This window comes from Malurus melanocephalus, unplaced genomic scaffold (assembly GCF_030028575.1).
Source record: "Malurus melanocephalus ecotype Western Australia unplaced genomic scaffold, MMel_1.1 scaffold_345, whole genome shotgun sequence".
Lineage (NCBI taxonomy): Eukaryota > Metazoa > Chordata > Aves > Passeriformes > Maluridae > Malurus > Malurus melanocephalus.
In genome coordinates this window covers 517359-532497 of record NW_026623577.1, presented here as the reverse complement: position 1 = coordinate 532497, position 15139 = coordinate 517359, and the positions used below count along the sequence as shown (strand labels likewise).

Sequence of the window (15139 nt, the reverse complement as noted above, 5' to 3'; positions counted from 1 at the left end):
CCCATACAAGGATTTTTTTTTTTGATGGAACTCACTGGGAAAGCCCAGGCCAAGGACCACACATGGAAAGAACAATCATTTCAAACCAACTATTTCATTCTTTGTGCACTTCTCTTCCCGATCAATCTCCTATTTTCTCCAGCTTTCCAGCAGTTGCTGCTTGCTTCCCCTCSTCTCCTGGCCAGCTGCTGGGAACAGAGCCCTTTGTGCTCTCTAACCCTCCTGACCCAAGCAGAGAGCCCTTCCCAGACACCCACAAGGCTCTCTCATTCTTCTCCTCCAGTCCCCCCGACTGTCTGATTGTGGTGCCACAAGCACTCAATAGCCAGATCTGCTCCCCGCTTTGGTCTCACTTGCCAGAGTCCCCATGTCAAAAGAGAGCTATCAATCAGTTGTGGAGCCTTAACACAGCAGGCCTCTGACCTACAACTGGTACMACTTAATTGGGGTATGTGATTATATAACAGTCCCCACATTTAGTGTTATGACCCCTGCAGACAGCTAAAGCYTCTGCCTGAAGGAGGGGAAGAAAAGGCAAGCAGCAATGCCATTTCCTTCCCTGGCAATGAATAGCCTACAGAGAAGTGGACATGATCTAACATGCCTGCTGTGGTGACAGTGAATGTYCTTTACAACAGGTTGTTCCTTAGAAGAGAGGGAGATTATTTGGCTCACACGTCCCACAGTGCCTGTGATTTAGTGGAAATATACTTGCAACTTTTACATTATTCACTCACATCACCAGAATACTGGTACTGTTCATAGGCTCTTATTTAAATTAGCCCCGTATCAGACRCAAATTTCAGTGCTATTATCCTATTCAGTACAAAGAAATGATGACAAAGAAATGCTATCTGATGCAACAGGGAAAAATCTATGCAAACAGCATCCAGTCTTCTAAGGCTAACATTAACTTCCTACCCTCAGGCTTTCCTTCTTTCACAATGTCCTTCACTATTGACAATGTAATATACTTCATAAAAAAAGAATTATATACAATACCATTTTTTTCCACTGAGAAGCTGATCTTGGTGTGTTAGCTATTACAAGACCACATAAGCCACACTTGCAAATACAAAACCTTCATAATACTCGAATTGCTGCCGCAAATCACCTGCCATTTTTTACACCTCTGCATAAAAAAATAGTGTTTCTCCTTCCTTTTTCACTTTYGTCTTAACATTTAAAGGCTACATCAAGTTTATTGTTTTCTTGCCCAGTTAAGCACAGAACGCAGTAGCCATGTGTCTTTAAAAGCTGGATAAAGACCATTCTGCCTTTTACTGAAAAACCAAACACTGCAGGAAAGGCAATTAAAACTAACACAACGTCTACTGATTATTTTTTAAACCCACTATCAATATAAAYTGACTAGATACAGAGCTTTTAGACTTGAATACTGTGCCTACTCTGTAAAATGGGGTGCTTTTTTGTGATTTCTGATGATTTTCAGAATGTCACAGAGATTTAAAACAAGAATTTATGTCAGATCTACATTGACACTACAGATCCTAAATGCTCTATAGCAATTTAATGTCCATGTAGAAGAAAATGCAAAGTCTCTTTTTAAATAATAAAAAAAACGAACCCCAAAAAAATAGAACAAATGCCCAAAAAATACAACAAACACCCAAAAAATAGAACAAACAACACTTTGTCCAGCAATCTCTTTTATCTGCAACTGCTGGGCACAATAGAGGCAGAACAGATAACTTATTAGAAGTCTATTTCATCATCATTGCACCTTTCAAGAGAAACAATAGTGATGCTTATAATCAAAATAAGATAAAAAACTGTTTAAGCTAGTATGCAAAAAGATACAGAATATTAACCACAGACTGAAAAGCCAATTAAGCTACTATTCATTTGAAAAGACAGTGGAATCTGTGTTTGTCTGATGATATTAGGGTCTTGTGAGTGTTTCAATTTATTTATTTTTATCAACATACTTAACAACAATAATTTGTGCACAAATAACTAAAATATCTGGCAACCACATCTGTTTCAATTAAACTGATTAGATTAGAGCTTTCTAATACATGAAYGTCTAAAAATAGCAAAACACAGTAATCTGTGGGAAGCATCCTTTTATATTCCAGTAGGTCAAATTATGGACCACTCATTTTTTGGGTCATTTTGGATCGTTTGTGTAACCACACATCACAGAAACATACCTTATTTAGAACAAAAATAACCTAATTTAGAGAGATAGGTAAAGAACCTGTTGTTGTTAAGAAACTATTCTGATTATCCTTTCTTTAGCCACCCAATTAAAGGTTAGGTTTATTTGATCTAAACCCTCTCTCCTTTCAACCACAAAACTCTTACCAGCAGAGAGTTGGTTTCCTCTTAGGCAGCTCCTTTCTAGTTCTACCGTCTGACTTTAAAGGATCCTTTTCCCTCTTGGTCTGCTGACTTTTATAAATCACTCCTCCTCAATTACTCTCAGCTGAGCCTCCCTTTGACAGGGTGTGGTTGTTTTCTCACCACGCTGCCACAGCTGAGGGAGCAGAGAGGGGTTCCCTGTTCTCAGCAGCACCAGCCTCACCTGCACCTCRTCGACTCACACATGAACTAATTTATACTGCATTTACAGACAAATGCACAACGGAAAGGTCACTTGCACTGATCAAGTCAGGACCACAGTCTCCCTCAAGAACTCTCTCAGCAGCAGCAATTGCAACAGCAGTGTAGAAACAGATAAAATATTCTTGCACAGGGTGTCTTTTTTCAATACAAATATTGACAGATATTCCTGGTGGAGGAGACATAATTTAAATTGTATAGTAGAGATCTGCTCTGCTGAGTGAGCTTTGAGACCTCCATCAATACCCACTAACCTCTATTTTACTCATGTTATAAGGCCTATAAGCTTTTAATTTATGACAGGGAAATGACAAATTGATTTTCCAGTTATTAATCCKAGTGACAGAGCCAGTTCCTAAAGCCTTCCTATTCCCTCTGAGTACAAAAGGGTGCAGGGCATTCAATCTAAGGGTTTCAATTGCCTCATCAGGCCTTTCTGAATTTCTATTCACCAAACCAGGGTGCACATGTGGTGTGCCACAAAGAAGCCTGMAGCAATAAGTATTACTCCCTGAAAATAGAACATAAATAGAAGACACTGTGCTCTCTGGCTGTCAGCTCACCAGCCTGCTGAACACCCAGGAGGACCCAAATACAGTGTAGGTCCTTGGAAGTGAGCATTGCCCTGCTGGCACAAAGAAAAGGTGAAACTTCTTGCAAATGAGCTCCTGGTGCTGTGTTTCAGCTGTGCAACTGGAGGYACAGCAGCAATTTAAAAGGAGGGAGCCCACCAAAGGATGGAAGGGCACAGGAAAAAAGCCCAAAGGGAAAGGGAAAAGATGTTGGCAGTCACATAATTCAACAGGAAAAACAATTGCAGGGTTTAAGTGCCTTGCTCCTGCTGAGCAAGCAAGTCTGAAGAGACACTTCCACCTATTTCCTTCCATTGCCTAGCCCTGAGAAAGGGCAAACTGCACATTTTAAGGGATGCTCATGTCACGCGTAAACCTGCCAGGCACCCTGGCTCTTACTACCTTTAGCAAACGCTTGTGCCAACAATCACTGCCTGCTCCTTGGGCTGCTGCTCTGGRAGCTGACAAACATGAGAGCAGCAGCATGGCCTGGCAGGGGACATGGGGAGCCTGGGACGTACTCAAGAAGCCCCACAGCATCGCTGCATTCAGCACAGCTTTGGGGTCCATCCCATCTGATGAACCTCAGCCACCCAAAGTGCAGCAGTGAAGAGAACAGCTGGGCACCAYGCCAGCTGCTCTCCCTGCCCTGACACACAGCCTGTGCTCACCAGGGACCTCCTTTTAATTWCAAGCTACTTAGCACAAGTTAGTTTATCTCTCTCTGTGTGTCCTTCCTCTGCACCAGCAGGTCTCTGTGCTGACCTTGAAATTACTGACAGAGCTGCTGCTGTACCCTCACAGGGTTTCCAGGGCTCCTCAGAGCTTGCTGCCTGCAAGAAGAGCTCATTGGGGCCAGTTTCTCCCCAGCACCCAGGMGTGGTGCCTGTTGGGCAGGGTCAAGGCTGGTAGTGCCTGCACTGCTCATCCCTTCAATGCCCACCTTGAAGGAAAACCACTCAGGTTTCCCTTAGAATGGGCTTTATGGTTAGATTCCATTCTAAAGAAAAAAATTTAGAGGAGCAATACCTCAGGGAATACCCTAACAATATTCTGGGGATGCCCAGCACAGAGCTGCCTGTCACCCTGTGGAGCCCAGAGCACTCCTCATGCCGGATATATTTAAATTAATCCTCTGGGGAGTGAGCACAGCAGATAGGCCACTGCTTAGAGAAAATAGCAATAATGCAGCTATTCATTTATTTGTAAGGAGAATCGTAAAAATGACAGCATGTACTTTATATCCACCCAGCTCCTCAGCGTGCAYCAGGGACTGAATCACCAAAATTTCTGACAGCTGCTTTGTTCAGTGGAAATCAAACTACAAAGAAAGGGCCAGGACTCCTTCATCAATCAATTATAAGCACAGTCTTTCAAGACAGCTAAAGAGAGAGGTGTGAGGAAGGGGTGTTGGGAGAGCAACCAGCAACAGCTCTCGTTTTCATTCTTCCKGCTCCAAGAAGTGTCAGAGCTTATACTCCACACAAGAAATATTTGTCCACCAAGTCTCCCATGCATGCAGCAAAAACAATACATGAAAGTGCATTTCTAATGCCAGTTCTGGCCAAAAAAAAAGAACTACTGACTAACGGCAGTTGTTAGAAAACATGCTYCAGTTGGCACAAAACAGTAGTTGGATGAACTGTCATATTTTGACAATTCATACAAGGAACCTCTTGCATGAATTTCAAAAGATCTCTAGAGAAAATGAATACTTGAGAGATGGAGAGAAAAGATATTTGTTGTCTTACTGTATGTTATTTTATTATTGAAAAACATTGAGCTGTCATAGACATATTATCTGCAGATGAAAGATGATATAAGGAAAAGAAAGTTAAAATTTCTCCCTAATAAGAATTTTTCTTCCTTCTTGCTTAACACAGCCTTCAGTTTAGCAAGGCAGATACTGACTTTCCTCCCTATGGATTTCAGAATCACTGCACAAGTGGCAAAAATACCATCTAATTGTTAAATAAGAATTCCTGAAAATGTATAGGGGATCAGAGCATCTGCTATTTTATATGGAGCAATTCTGTTAATGTGGTGTGAGTAACTGCTGTTAATTGAAGACTTGCCCTAGTCCATTCATATGTTATTTCCAAACAACTTTATAGAGAACTTCTAAGGTTGCAAAAAGGATGTGTTTGAATTAAGGCGATACATCACTTTTCCAATATCTTCAACTAAGAAAGCATTGATTCCATTTTCCTCTGGGATGAAGTAGAATTCTCCTTGTTCCTCTCCTGACATTATCTCACCTTCTGAACAGGAACTTGCTGTTTGTATCCATGCATCTCACTATGTCACGTTGAGCCAAGAATCATGACAGCTTTATGATTCTGAAGATGTCAGTATTAGTCTGATTTGTTGTAGAATTTTCAAACAAGTAGTCATGGGAAGCTAATTGTAACATGAATTCATCTGTCTGGTGCCCTCTTTCTCTCCACCTTCCCTTTCGTTTGATGTTCAGACTCACTGAGTTTAGGGGGAGCAGTATCTATGTGGTGTCCAGCTGAAATGAATGAAATGGTGCATATGTCCTACCAGAGAAAAAATTGAATCATCTGACACCTTGCTGAGCAGCTGCCATGCCACTGAGCATCAAATATGCAGCAAGAAAGACCCCAGATTACTTCACAGTAAAATTAGTCCAATGCATTTTTATTTTTTTAGTTAGCAAATCCAATTCAGGAAATTAGGAACTCATCACAGATGACATTCCATTAGAAAGTATAAAAAAACTCCCAACAATCCTGTCAAATTAGTTTTCTGAAGACATAGAGCTGAGTGAAATAWTTAATAAGTTGTTAATAGAGGCCATGCTTTGGATTAGGCTTTCAGTACCCATTAAATCAAAGCTGTGAATGATTATGCATTCTTGTAGGTGTGTGTGTTCCTCCTCTGCTGAACTCACCTTTCCTGCATGTTTTTAAGCACAATAGTCACCAGGTAGCTAAATTTGCTCTCATCCTGAGTTTTAACCGCAGTCAACTTTAGAATTCAAACATCACTATTTCMTAAACTTCAGGGAGGCAAAAAATAATCTGTAAATCATATTACCTAAGAGAGGTACTTCAGTGCTTTGCTCAGTGCCAGTTCAGAGTGGCCAAGGAGTTTAGCTGCTACCGGACGATGCGGCAAAGAGACACAAAACCAGCACAGTTCAAAAGAAAAAGGCATCTCCAACAGTCCAGCATGGCAACCTTAGGCCTGTTGCTCTCACGAAATGTTTTCTTTCGAAACAGAGTTTGGGTGGGTTGAATTGCTTCTGATTTTTGCTGCAATCAGTAGCGCTATCCACAGCTGCCATGCCACCACCACACCCTGCCAGATTCATGCTCCAGGTGCAGGGTTGGCCCAGGGACATGGAGAGAATGGGGCAGAAAGGGGGGTGTTAAATTCATGAAGGTCTGGAGGGGCAGCTGTCATCTGGAACCACTGTTACACGAGCTTAGCAGATTTCATGCAGCGGACAATTGATTTCTTATACAATACCTGTGCAGAAGAGAAAATTAACATTCAACCAGCCAGGACAAAAAATGAAATATGTGGCTGGGTGCAGTTAATCATGTAAGCCTCAGGACAGAGATCCATCAGATCTGCAAATGGGAGATTAATACGCTACCATAAGTCCACATATGCAGAATACATTAAAAGTTTGTTCTAGCCACAAGAAGCAGTCTGAGCGTACCTCATGGGAGCAAAAGGATGTAAAAAAAAATCATGATTTAAAGTCTCTTTCTGCCTCACAGGTTGAATTCCCAGATAATTTTGACTTCACATGCAATTTTTGCTCTTTATTTTCTGAAAGGCAGGTGGAATTTGCGTCTCTGAGATGACTGATGATTAATCAATGCTTGGATTGAGACAAATCTAAAAAATCTCTAGACAAAACAGAAAACAAAGTCTTGTCAATGCCTCACTCAAGTATCTTGTTGTTCCAGCAATTTACTTTTGGGATTTCTGCATATGGTTYCAAAGATACCATCAGGTACTGTTCCTGCCAGAACTTCCAGAGAGAGTCTGCCAGAATTTTTAATTCTGAGCAAAAGAGAAGAGAACTTAGTCACGCAGAGGAAGAAGGACACCATATATCAATTTGCTTGCTCTTTTAGTCAGAGATTTTTCTAATAGCCGAACACAGATAAAGTGTAATTGAGACAACTAAAGTTGCCCCATTCCAACAATGTCAGCCAGTTAATTGGATGGGTCCCATCAGATGATTAGGCAAACAAAGTTTWGACAGAAGTTTTATGGAGCACTCTGTAATCAGTCACGGTGGGACCAGTGAGGAAAGCTGACAAAAGAAGAAGAAAGCACTGCAGTAGTAAAAGGCTGCTGGGTTTTATTTCTGCTTATGAATTATTGTGTGATTTTGGATTAACCACTAATCAGAAGGCTGGGTCCAGGGTCCTGGGGCAAGAGTGCTTGCCTAGAGCTTGGATGGTCTAAGTTTGGTTTCTTCCTTGCTCTGCTGGGTCTCTGCATGACTTTCACAGAGTCACGCACATCCAGGGCCATTAACCAGCCACCGAAAGGCCCTGTAAACACTGTCATGCACAGAGCAGCTCTGCACAGAAATCCAGCTCCCTGGGAAGTTTACTGATAAATATTCCAGTGGCTATACMCTGAAKATATGCAGAGGAATAGAACTTTTAAGTGTCCTCCTAGTCTTGGGCTATGCCTACAGGCTCTGCTGCACATACCCACATCAGTCCTYTGTGTGCTGCAAATCTCAAGTGGCWGGAAYTGTCTGCACAGTGATGCTATGGGGTGTTCCAGACTGAAACATGTGGCTTCCAGGGCTACTACTACCYTTTAATTTAAATTTTTGTAAATGTTAAATTGCAAGGCTAGAAAAAACAAATTACTCCTGTCTCTGTTCAAGATTCTCCAGAAATTTCAAGGTGTGTGTCCTGATTTACACCGACTGAGGGAGAAAACAGCTCAGATTTGTCCTGAATGAAGATTTTATTTTGGTAACACCTCATCAAATTCCTGCCTTTCCTTGCAAAACAGATGGTTGGAATATGGTAGAATTTGGTCTTGTGCAATCCGCTAAAATCATCATAAATCATTTCTGCTTAGATGCAGKACATTTATCTCCATGTGATGCTGTCAGATGGAATCAGTGCTCTTGGGTTTTAAGAACAAAGCCTTCTCTTAGAATAGTATTACTGAGAAACTAAAAGAGTTTAGGAAGAAGTAATAAAGGATAAATTAAAAATCATTCTTGCAACTTCTGAGAAAACCAAGTAAGGGAAAAAAGATTGTACTACTGTTGCTTCCAAAATGAAATTGGTGTGTCCTCATCACTCAAGCAGATGCAACAGCTAGGAGCAGATATTGTATGCCAGTGGAAAGAATATATATTGCACACATAAAAGGCTGCAACATAAATTTGAAGAAATATGGGGCTCCTTCATATAGGTAGGTCAAACTTTTCCCTCAAGCAGATAATTACAGGCTTGGGGTGAGTAAATCTTATTAGCCTCTCAGCACCTTATCTCCTCGCATAGGGACTGGTAGTAGATATATAGTAGATATATTCTACTGCAGTCACTTTCTGGATTGCACATTAGATATTGCCTTGTGCAGCCCAGTCCTGACTATGGCCATCGTACTTCACAGTGGAATGGCCATGGATAGCCAATAAACAGGTCATWCCAGAGAACAGATGAAAACACATTCCCAGATTTTGGATGGGAYGGCTGTTAGAAAAGGAGATGGAAAGCAAAAAGTTCAGTACCCAGCTCCCCTCTTTACAATATTGGTGAATTTCAACATACCACTCAAATATTACAGTTTGGGACCTTGTTTTTGAGGGAGCAGGGCAGGCTGGGGCAGCCCAGAGCACAAGGCACCTCCACAGAGAAGGCAATGACCTCAGGCTGGGCTGGGCTGAAATGGGACTCCTGGGCCCTGGGGCACGGCAGGGGGAGGACCAGGGGAAGCTGTAAGGAACACTAAGGCATTTTGGTGCTCTCAGATGCTGCCAGTATGGATATTTTACCATGAATCACTTGACTTGTGTTGCTTTATTCCAGTATCACACCAATAACATTGGGCAGGTGGTTACAGCTTCTTGAGGATAACATATCCATGCTACTCACTGTGTCGTCCTCGRTGGGGGAAGAAAGGGGATGTATCTCTCATGACCCAGGTCAAATTCCAAGCAGAGTAACCAGGAGGAAGAGAAGGGCTCCTTGCTGGGTGATCCGAAGGGCTCAGACCTTTCATGAAAAAAGAAAGCCAAGAAAGAAAAGCCCATTAGGTATTATGTAGCTGTTTGCATGCTACACATCAAGTGCAAAGAACTTCAGCAGCTTTATTGACCATATGCAATAAGCACCAATTTTCAACTACTTCTTGGCTGGTTCTCCTTTCCTGATACATGCATGTGCAGGGACACAGGAAATTCATTATTTTACAGTGCAAAAWTTTCATCACCTAGAAAAATTGTCAAGTTTCATCTCACACTGATTCTAAGTTCTCTTTGACCTTTCAGACCCCCTATTTTTKGGGGGCTTTTTTAAGTACTGCTAGCATAAGGAGATCTCATACATGGAACAGGCAAATGTACCCAGCTTGTGTTCAACAACCCAATGCATCTCAAAGCGAAGATGCKTTTAGGGCTTCAAACACTACAGTGACCCAGAACAGGCGAGTTCTGTACAAACCTGCATTAACTCTGCAAGACCATCATGACATCACAGATGTAAAGAGAAACAGTGTCTGAAATAGCACAAGATCAATGAGTAAAGCAGAATTCTGCAAGCTTTGAAAGTACAAATTTTCCCCATAAATGTTTAAATTGGGTTTTCTGAAAACATCAGGATCTTGATCTCATTTTTTGAGATCCTCAGGGAAAAGGTAGGATTTAACTGCATGGTTAACTGTGGATTTAAGTGTGGTAATACAGTCAGGAAAAACTTCTGTTTGGGAGATTTGATTGATGGAAAAAATTAACCTCTGGATTTCTAACTTCTCACAGAAGCCATAAAAAAAGAACATATTTAATAGAATAATAGTAAACAAAGTAAACGGCTGAAGCCTTAGGGAAAACACTGCTTTGATTTYGTAAAACTCTGCTTAGCCCTACTTCAAACTTTTACTGAAGAGAAACTGGAAAATTTCAGAGGGACTTGTCAGAAGCTTAAACACCAGGTGTTACTTGTACCCTGTCTCCTTCTCAGTGCAATCTCATTTTTAGCACACTCTTGTAATTGAGTAACTATAGCACAACCAAGAGAAAAATAAACCTCTTATGTAAGAGCTGGAATTCTTACTCCTTGCTTAGAGCCATAATCTTCAAGATAAAAATGGACATCACAGTGTATTGTAAGACATTCTTGTGTGGGAAAAAATGGGTAACTCTAATGGCTCAATTAAACGTGGTCTCTATGCCACATTACTGTGCAATAACTRAATTCCCCCTCATGTTGTCTAGAATATGGCAACACAGAAGCTCAGGACAGTGATTTGTGGGGCAAGGTAGCAAACCTGGTGTCCTTCCTGCAGCTGTCATTGATGGAGTGATAGGTAACCATGGAATAATCTTTATATGGGCTTTTCCTCCCCTAATATCAAGACATGTCTTTCAGTAGTTCCTGATAAATCTGGTTGTGGAAATCAATGTCAGATTTCATTATAATGGATATAATAGCTGCTAAAAGCAGATTTTTTTCTTAAAAATTTGCTTCACTTTGATGCTGCTATAAAATACTAAATAAAAGAAGAATATTAATAAAAAATGAGCTCCTGAAATAAATTGGTTTTCAAAGCCATGTATGTTTTGCCTGATRTGAGATATCTGACTACTATCAATATTCCTGTTTTATAACAACTATACCCAGTGACTCTCCAAAATGGGGAAGGATTTAATACCTCGATCCCAGATCATGGATCTCCCCCTGACAAGAAATCCAGGGCTCCTATACCCAAACCAGCCACAAACGTATGCAAATGTCATTCATGACAGAGAGCCAAAACCTTGGGTTGCAATCCTGTGAATACCTCACAAAAAACTTGAAAACTGACCTGCTTCCCACCTCTGTTCTCATGGCAAAATAACCAGAGAGAAAGACACTGAGGTGCATTTCGCTCCCTAATGCATCAGTCACAAAACTTAAAATTTAATCTCTTCAACTACCCTGACCAGCCTTATCTGGGAATCACTACCATGGGAATCAGTACCACAGCAATCAGCTGCAGTACTCCAAATTCCCTGGCTCTTCTCACATTTCAAAAAACGCCTCTCCATGTTGAATTCTTCAGAAATCCTGCCTACCTTCAGCCTCAGCTAAGTGGAAATGTTCCCTCTGGCACCAATATATGCAGTAAATTGAGATAAAAAATAAGGTTGAACATCTAAGCAGAGAAGACAAGATAGTCCAGGCACCTGAACCTCCCCTCAGCAGCAAGAGGTCAATAAGAGATAACACAAAAAATTGCAAGTTTTTTCTCTATTTTTAGAGAATGGAACAGATTCAATTAATTTTAACCTTCAAACTATTTTCTCCCATATTCTTTAGGGTTCATTTTGGAACTTCATCTCAAATAATTTGCTTGGGCTATTGGTCTGAACTTGAAGACAAGAAGATTGTATCAGAAGTTATGGATCTTTCCCAATTAAGGTATCTTCCGAGAAAGATGCTGGGTAAAAGGTTTTTGTATAGCCAAGAGGCTACTCTTCACAGTGAGGAATGATTTGATTTAAGCGTGAGCTATAGGTTAGGAAAAGGGGAGGCATTTCCTCTTCCACCTCCAGGGCCTTTTACATCSAGAAAGATAATAATAGAAGACCATTTCAGCTAAATAAATGCTTCTTGTGCAGCAAGGGTAATGCAAATGTAGACCACACTCTAGCCTTTTGACAAAATAAAGGTGTTTTCCCTGCTCCAAAATAATTCATTTTAAGCCAAAACACACTGAGAAAATTTGTTTCCTTCTTTTTAGATATGCTAACCTCCAATTCAAGTTGTTTCTACCAGGGTACTCTGTCACTTGTCAAAAGTAATCCTAACCTTTAAAAAAATAAATGGATTGGCAGCTAGAAGCTGACAACTCCATTTTTAGTAGCCAGACATATGGCAAGGTACAAGAGAGGTTTCTTTGATATTCCTGCCTAAAGACATATCCAGGGCCAAATCCTGGCCCAAGGTGCTCTATCACAGCAAGAAACATGCACCTGAAGAGAACATTTGACATTTCTATGTTTTAAACTTGTGCAATGGATTCGCCTTAGGGGATGTGAAATTCATTCCATTCACCAGGAATTTTGGTAAAAAACAAAAAAAGAAAATGGCTCATGTGTRCTGAAGTAGAGCCTCAAGGCTACCAATTCATTAAATAAAATATTTATGTATTATTTTAATGAAAAATACCTCTTTAATATAACAACCCTGCATATTTACATAAAAATGGAACAACAAGAAAAGCTTTCTACATAGGTCATTTTTAAACAAAGAGTATTTCCTCCCTTTTTGTCTTTTCTGGAAGAAGGAAGAAATATCCCCAGCAATTAACAAAAATTAAGTGATTTTCTAAGGGTTCATGCAGAAATGCAAATGAATTTTTATAAAAACCCTCCAGCCCTCTTTAACCAAAAATGCACCATCATGTAATTTAATATTGCTTATTGCTCCCTTTAATTATTGCTTCATTACTCAGCTCTCTCACCTAGCTGAGCTGTATTATTTGCAGTTTCTGAGTAGCAAATCTGAGGTGACCAGCATGTACCTGTCCTCTAGATTTTAGAGTTGCAATGGACATGTAAGATAATAACTGAGATCAACATGTACTTTCAGTTACATCTGCATCTAAAAGGTACCTCAGAATCATTCATGTTTGTTTGTAGCAATTATTACAATAAAGTGTTTGGAAACATCCACCATTAAGATCTGGATTTTCCAATCTCTGGGAAAACCTGACATTTCAAAGAAAGGTTATTCCAGTTCTAAGAGGAAGGTAGCGATTTTCCACAGAAAGGATATTACGACATTAAGATCTGGATTTTCCAGTCTCTGGGAAAGCCTGACATTTCAGAAAAGGTTATTGAAGTTCTAAGTAAAAGGCAGCAATTTTCTACAGAAAGGATAATACACAGTTATCTTTCTCCCATTAAGAAACGGAAGGAGTAAACTACTAAGAACCAAGGCAACTTCATTCCATAAAAACATCTTACAGAGAGCTGACTGCTAAGGAAGCTGAGAGATAAGGAAACCTCTGTAGACTTCTCCTATGAACCAGAGGCAAGCTAAAGGCATCCTTGGGAAGAGGCAGATCCAACACTGCAGGATGCTGAAGACAAACACCATCATCTTGMAAAAGGACTCTGTCTCTATGAAGCTCTGACTGTGACCAGCAGGGTGTTGGGGCTTGCCCCGTCCAGCCCAAAGTGTAAACTCCAGACATCCTTGATAAAGGAYTGGTGAGCTCCCAGCTCCACAGAAGTTATTGGTTTCAATTTTCTGGAGGGTATCTTTTGAGCCCTGACTGCCCTCCAGTATGCAAACTGGATGAAAAGGATGCCCTGAGAATTCCCTCTCAAATTTCACAACTGATCCTGATAATCACACTAACAGTACTCACACCACTTAGAAACTTTCATTTTTTCCCCTCTTCCCATCTACAAATATACTCAGTCATCTATAAAAGTGAAAAACTCACATTATATCTAGGTGGCCAAGCAACACCAAAATCAACAAACAGCCCAAGTAAAAGYTTTGTGAATAATCCATACACTCAACTACACTCATAAAAATCACTGTCTAAATGAAATTTAGCAGTAAAATTCAAATTTTGTTTACAGTCCTGATGGAGAACGAAGCAGAGGGCAAGACCTTTCCATGAGGTTTCTTGCTCTGAGTAGCTGGTGAACTTTTCTTACACTAATGGATGGATGTACTCCAGGGGTTTYTTTTACTAACCTTTTCTACAGTATGAAAATGTTCACTGACAGTCTGTCAAGTTTATCTTTCTCAGCTGGAAAATATATTTAATAATGCATTATGTTACAATGATTTTATGTCATATTGAAAGCATGATGAGTGCAAATAAACTATAGCATGTGYGTGTCACAAAAACTGTGCTGGATTGCTACAGAGAGGGAATTTGCATTTAGTGGGCTGTAGCAGACCTATGGATAGCGAATTCAATCTGCATGAGGCACAGAAGTGATCAACAATGCTGACTGGCAGGTGCTTGATGAGTAAATTTGGGAATAGCATACACTTCCTGTACATAAAGCATGTGTCTCTAATAAAACTGTGTTTAACTCAACATCTGGGTTATCCTTCTGGCCCTGAATACTTCTTTTTTTTTAATTTTTAAGCCTTGTTTAAAAATGTCTTGTAATCCCTTTCTGTTAGCTGTGTACCTTTTCCCATCTCCTTTTCAGTTGGAATATTAACCTTTGATTGAAAAAAAGAACCCACAAATGACTCAAAACTGATTAGTACAATCAGCAAATAGGTACTTCATAGACCCATTCTTTTTCCACTGACAAGGCAGTTCACCTGCCTCCCACATCCTGTAAACATTTATTGATGCAAGGAGATTCTGTGCTAAGTCTGGGAGATGTGGTCTCATCRGTGGACCTTGGATGTAGAGGAAGAGGGACACAAAACACCCAAATTGCAATTTGATCAAGATATTGCAATAGGGAAATATTAACTAGGTATAATGTGCTGCTGCTCATTCCAGGAAAAGAAATAATCCACATTTTCCATAAAAAAGAGCATTAAAATAAACCAATTAAGATGACTAAGCTTATAATAACTAATACAGTTTAAAAATGTACTGCCATCTAGAGCATTCTACTGCATTTCAGGTGCTCTGCAGCTGCCGAAGACCTGCCCAGTAAGACACCACAAAACAGCCATGAATCACTGATAAAGAGCTCAGGGCCTCAATTACAGACCAGGCTAGGAAGGGCTTAACGTTGTTACTCATCTGTGTGTGCACAAGAAACCTTTAAA

At 40.4% G+C, this 15139-nt stretch overlaps 1 protein-coding gene across 1 annotated transcript in view; it reads right to left on the bottom strand.

Moving 5' to 3' along the window:
* The window catches only part of ALK (ALK receptor tyrosine kinase), a 222582-nt gene extending 213197 nt beyond the window's left edge, over positions 1 to 9385 (bottom strand). Inside the window, exon 1 of the mRNA XM_057378195.1 lies at positions 9272 to 9385. Coding sequence (XP_057234178.1) covers positions 9272 to 9314 — 43 coding nt within the window. The 5' untranslated portion in view covers positions 9315 to 9385. The remainder of the gene's footprint in view (positions 1 to 9271) is intronic.
* Positions 9386 to 15139: the final 5754 nt, after the last annotated feature.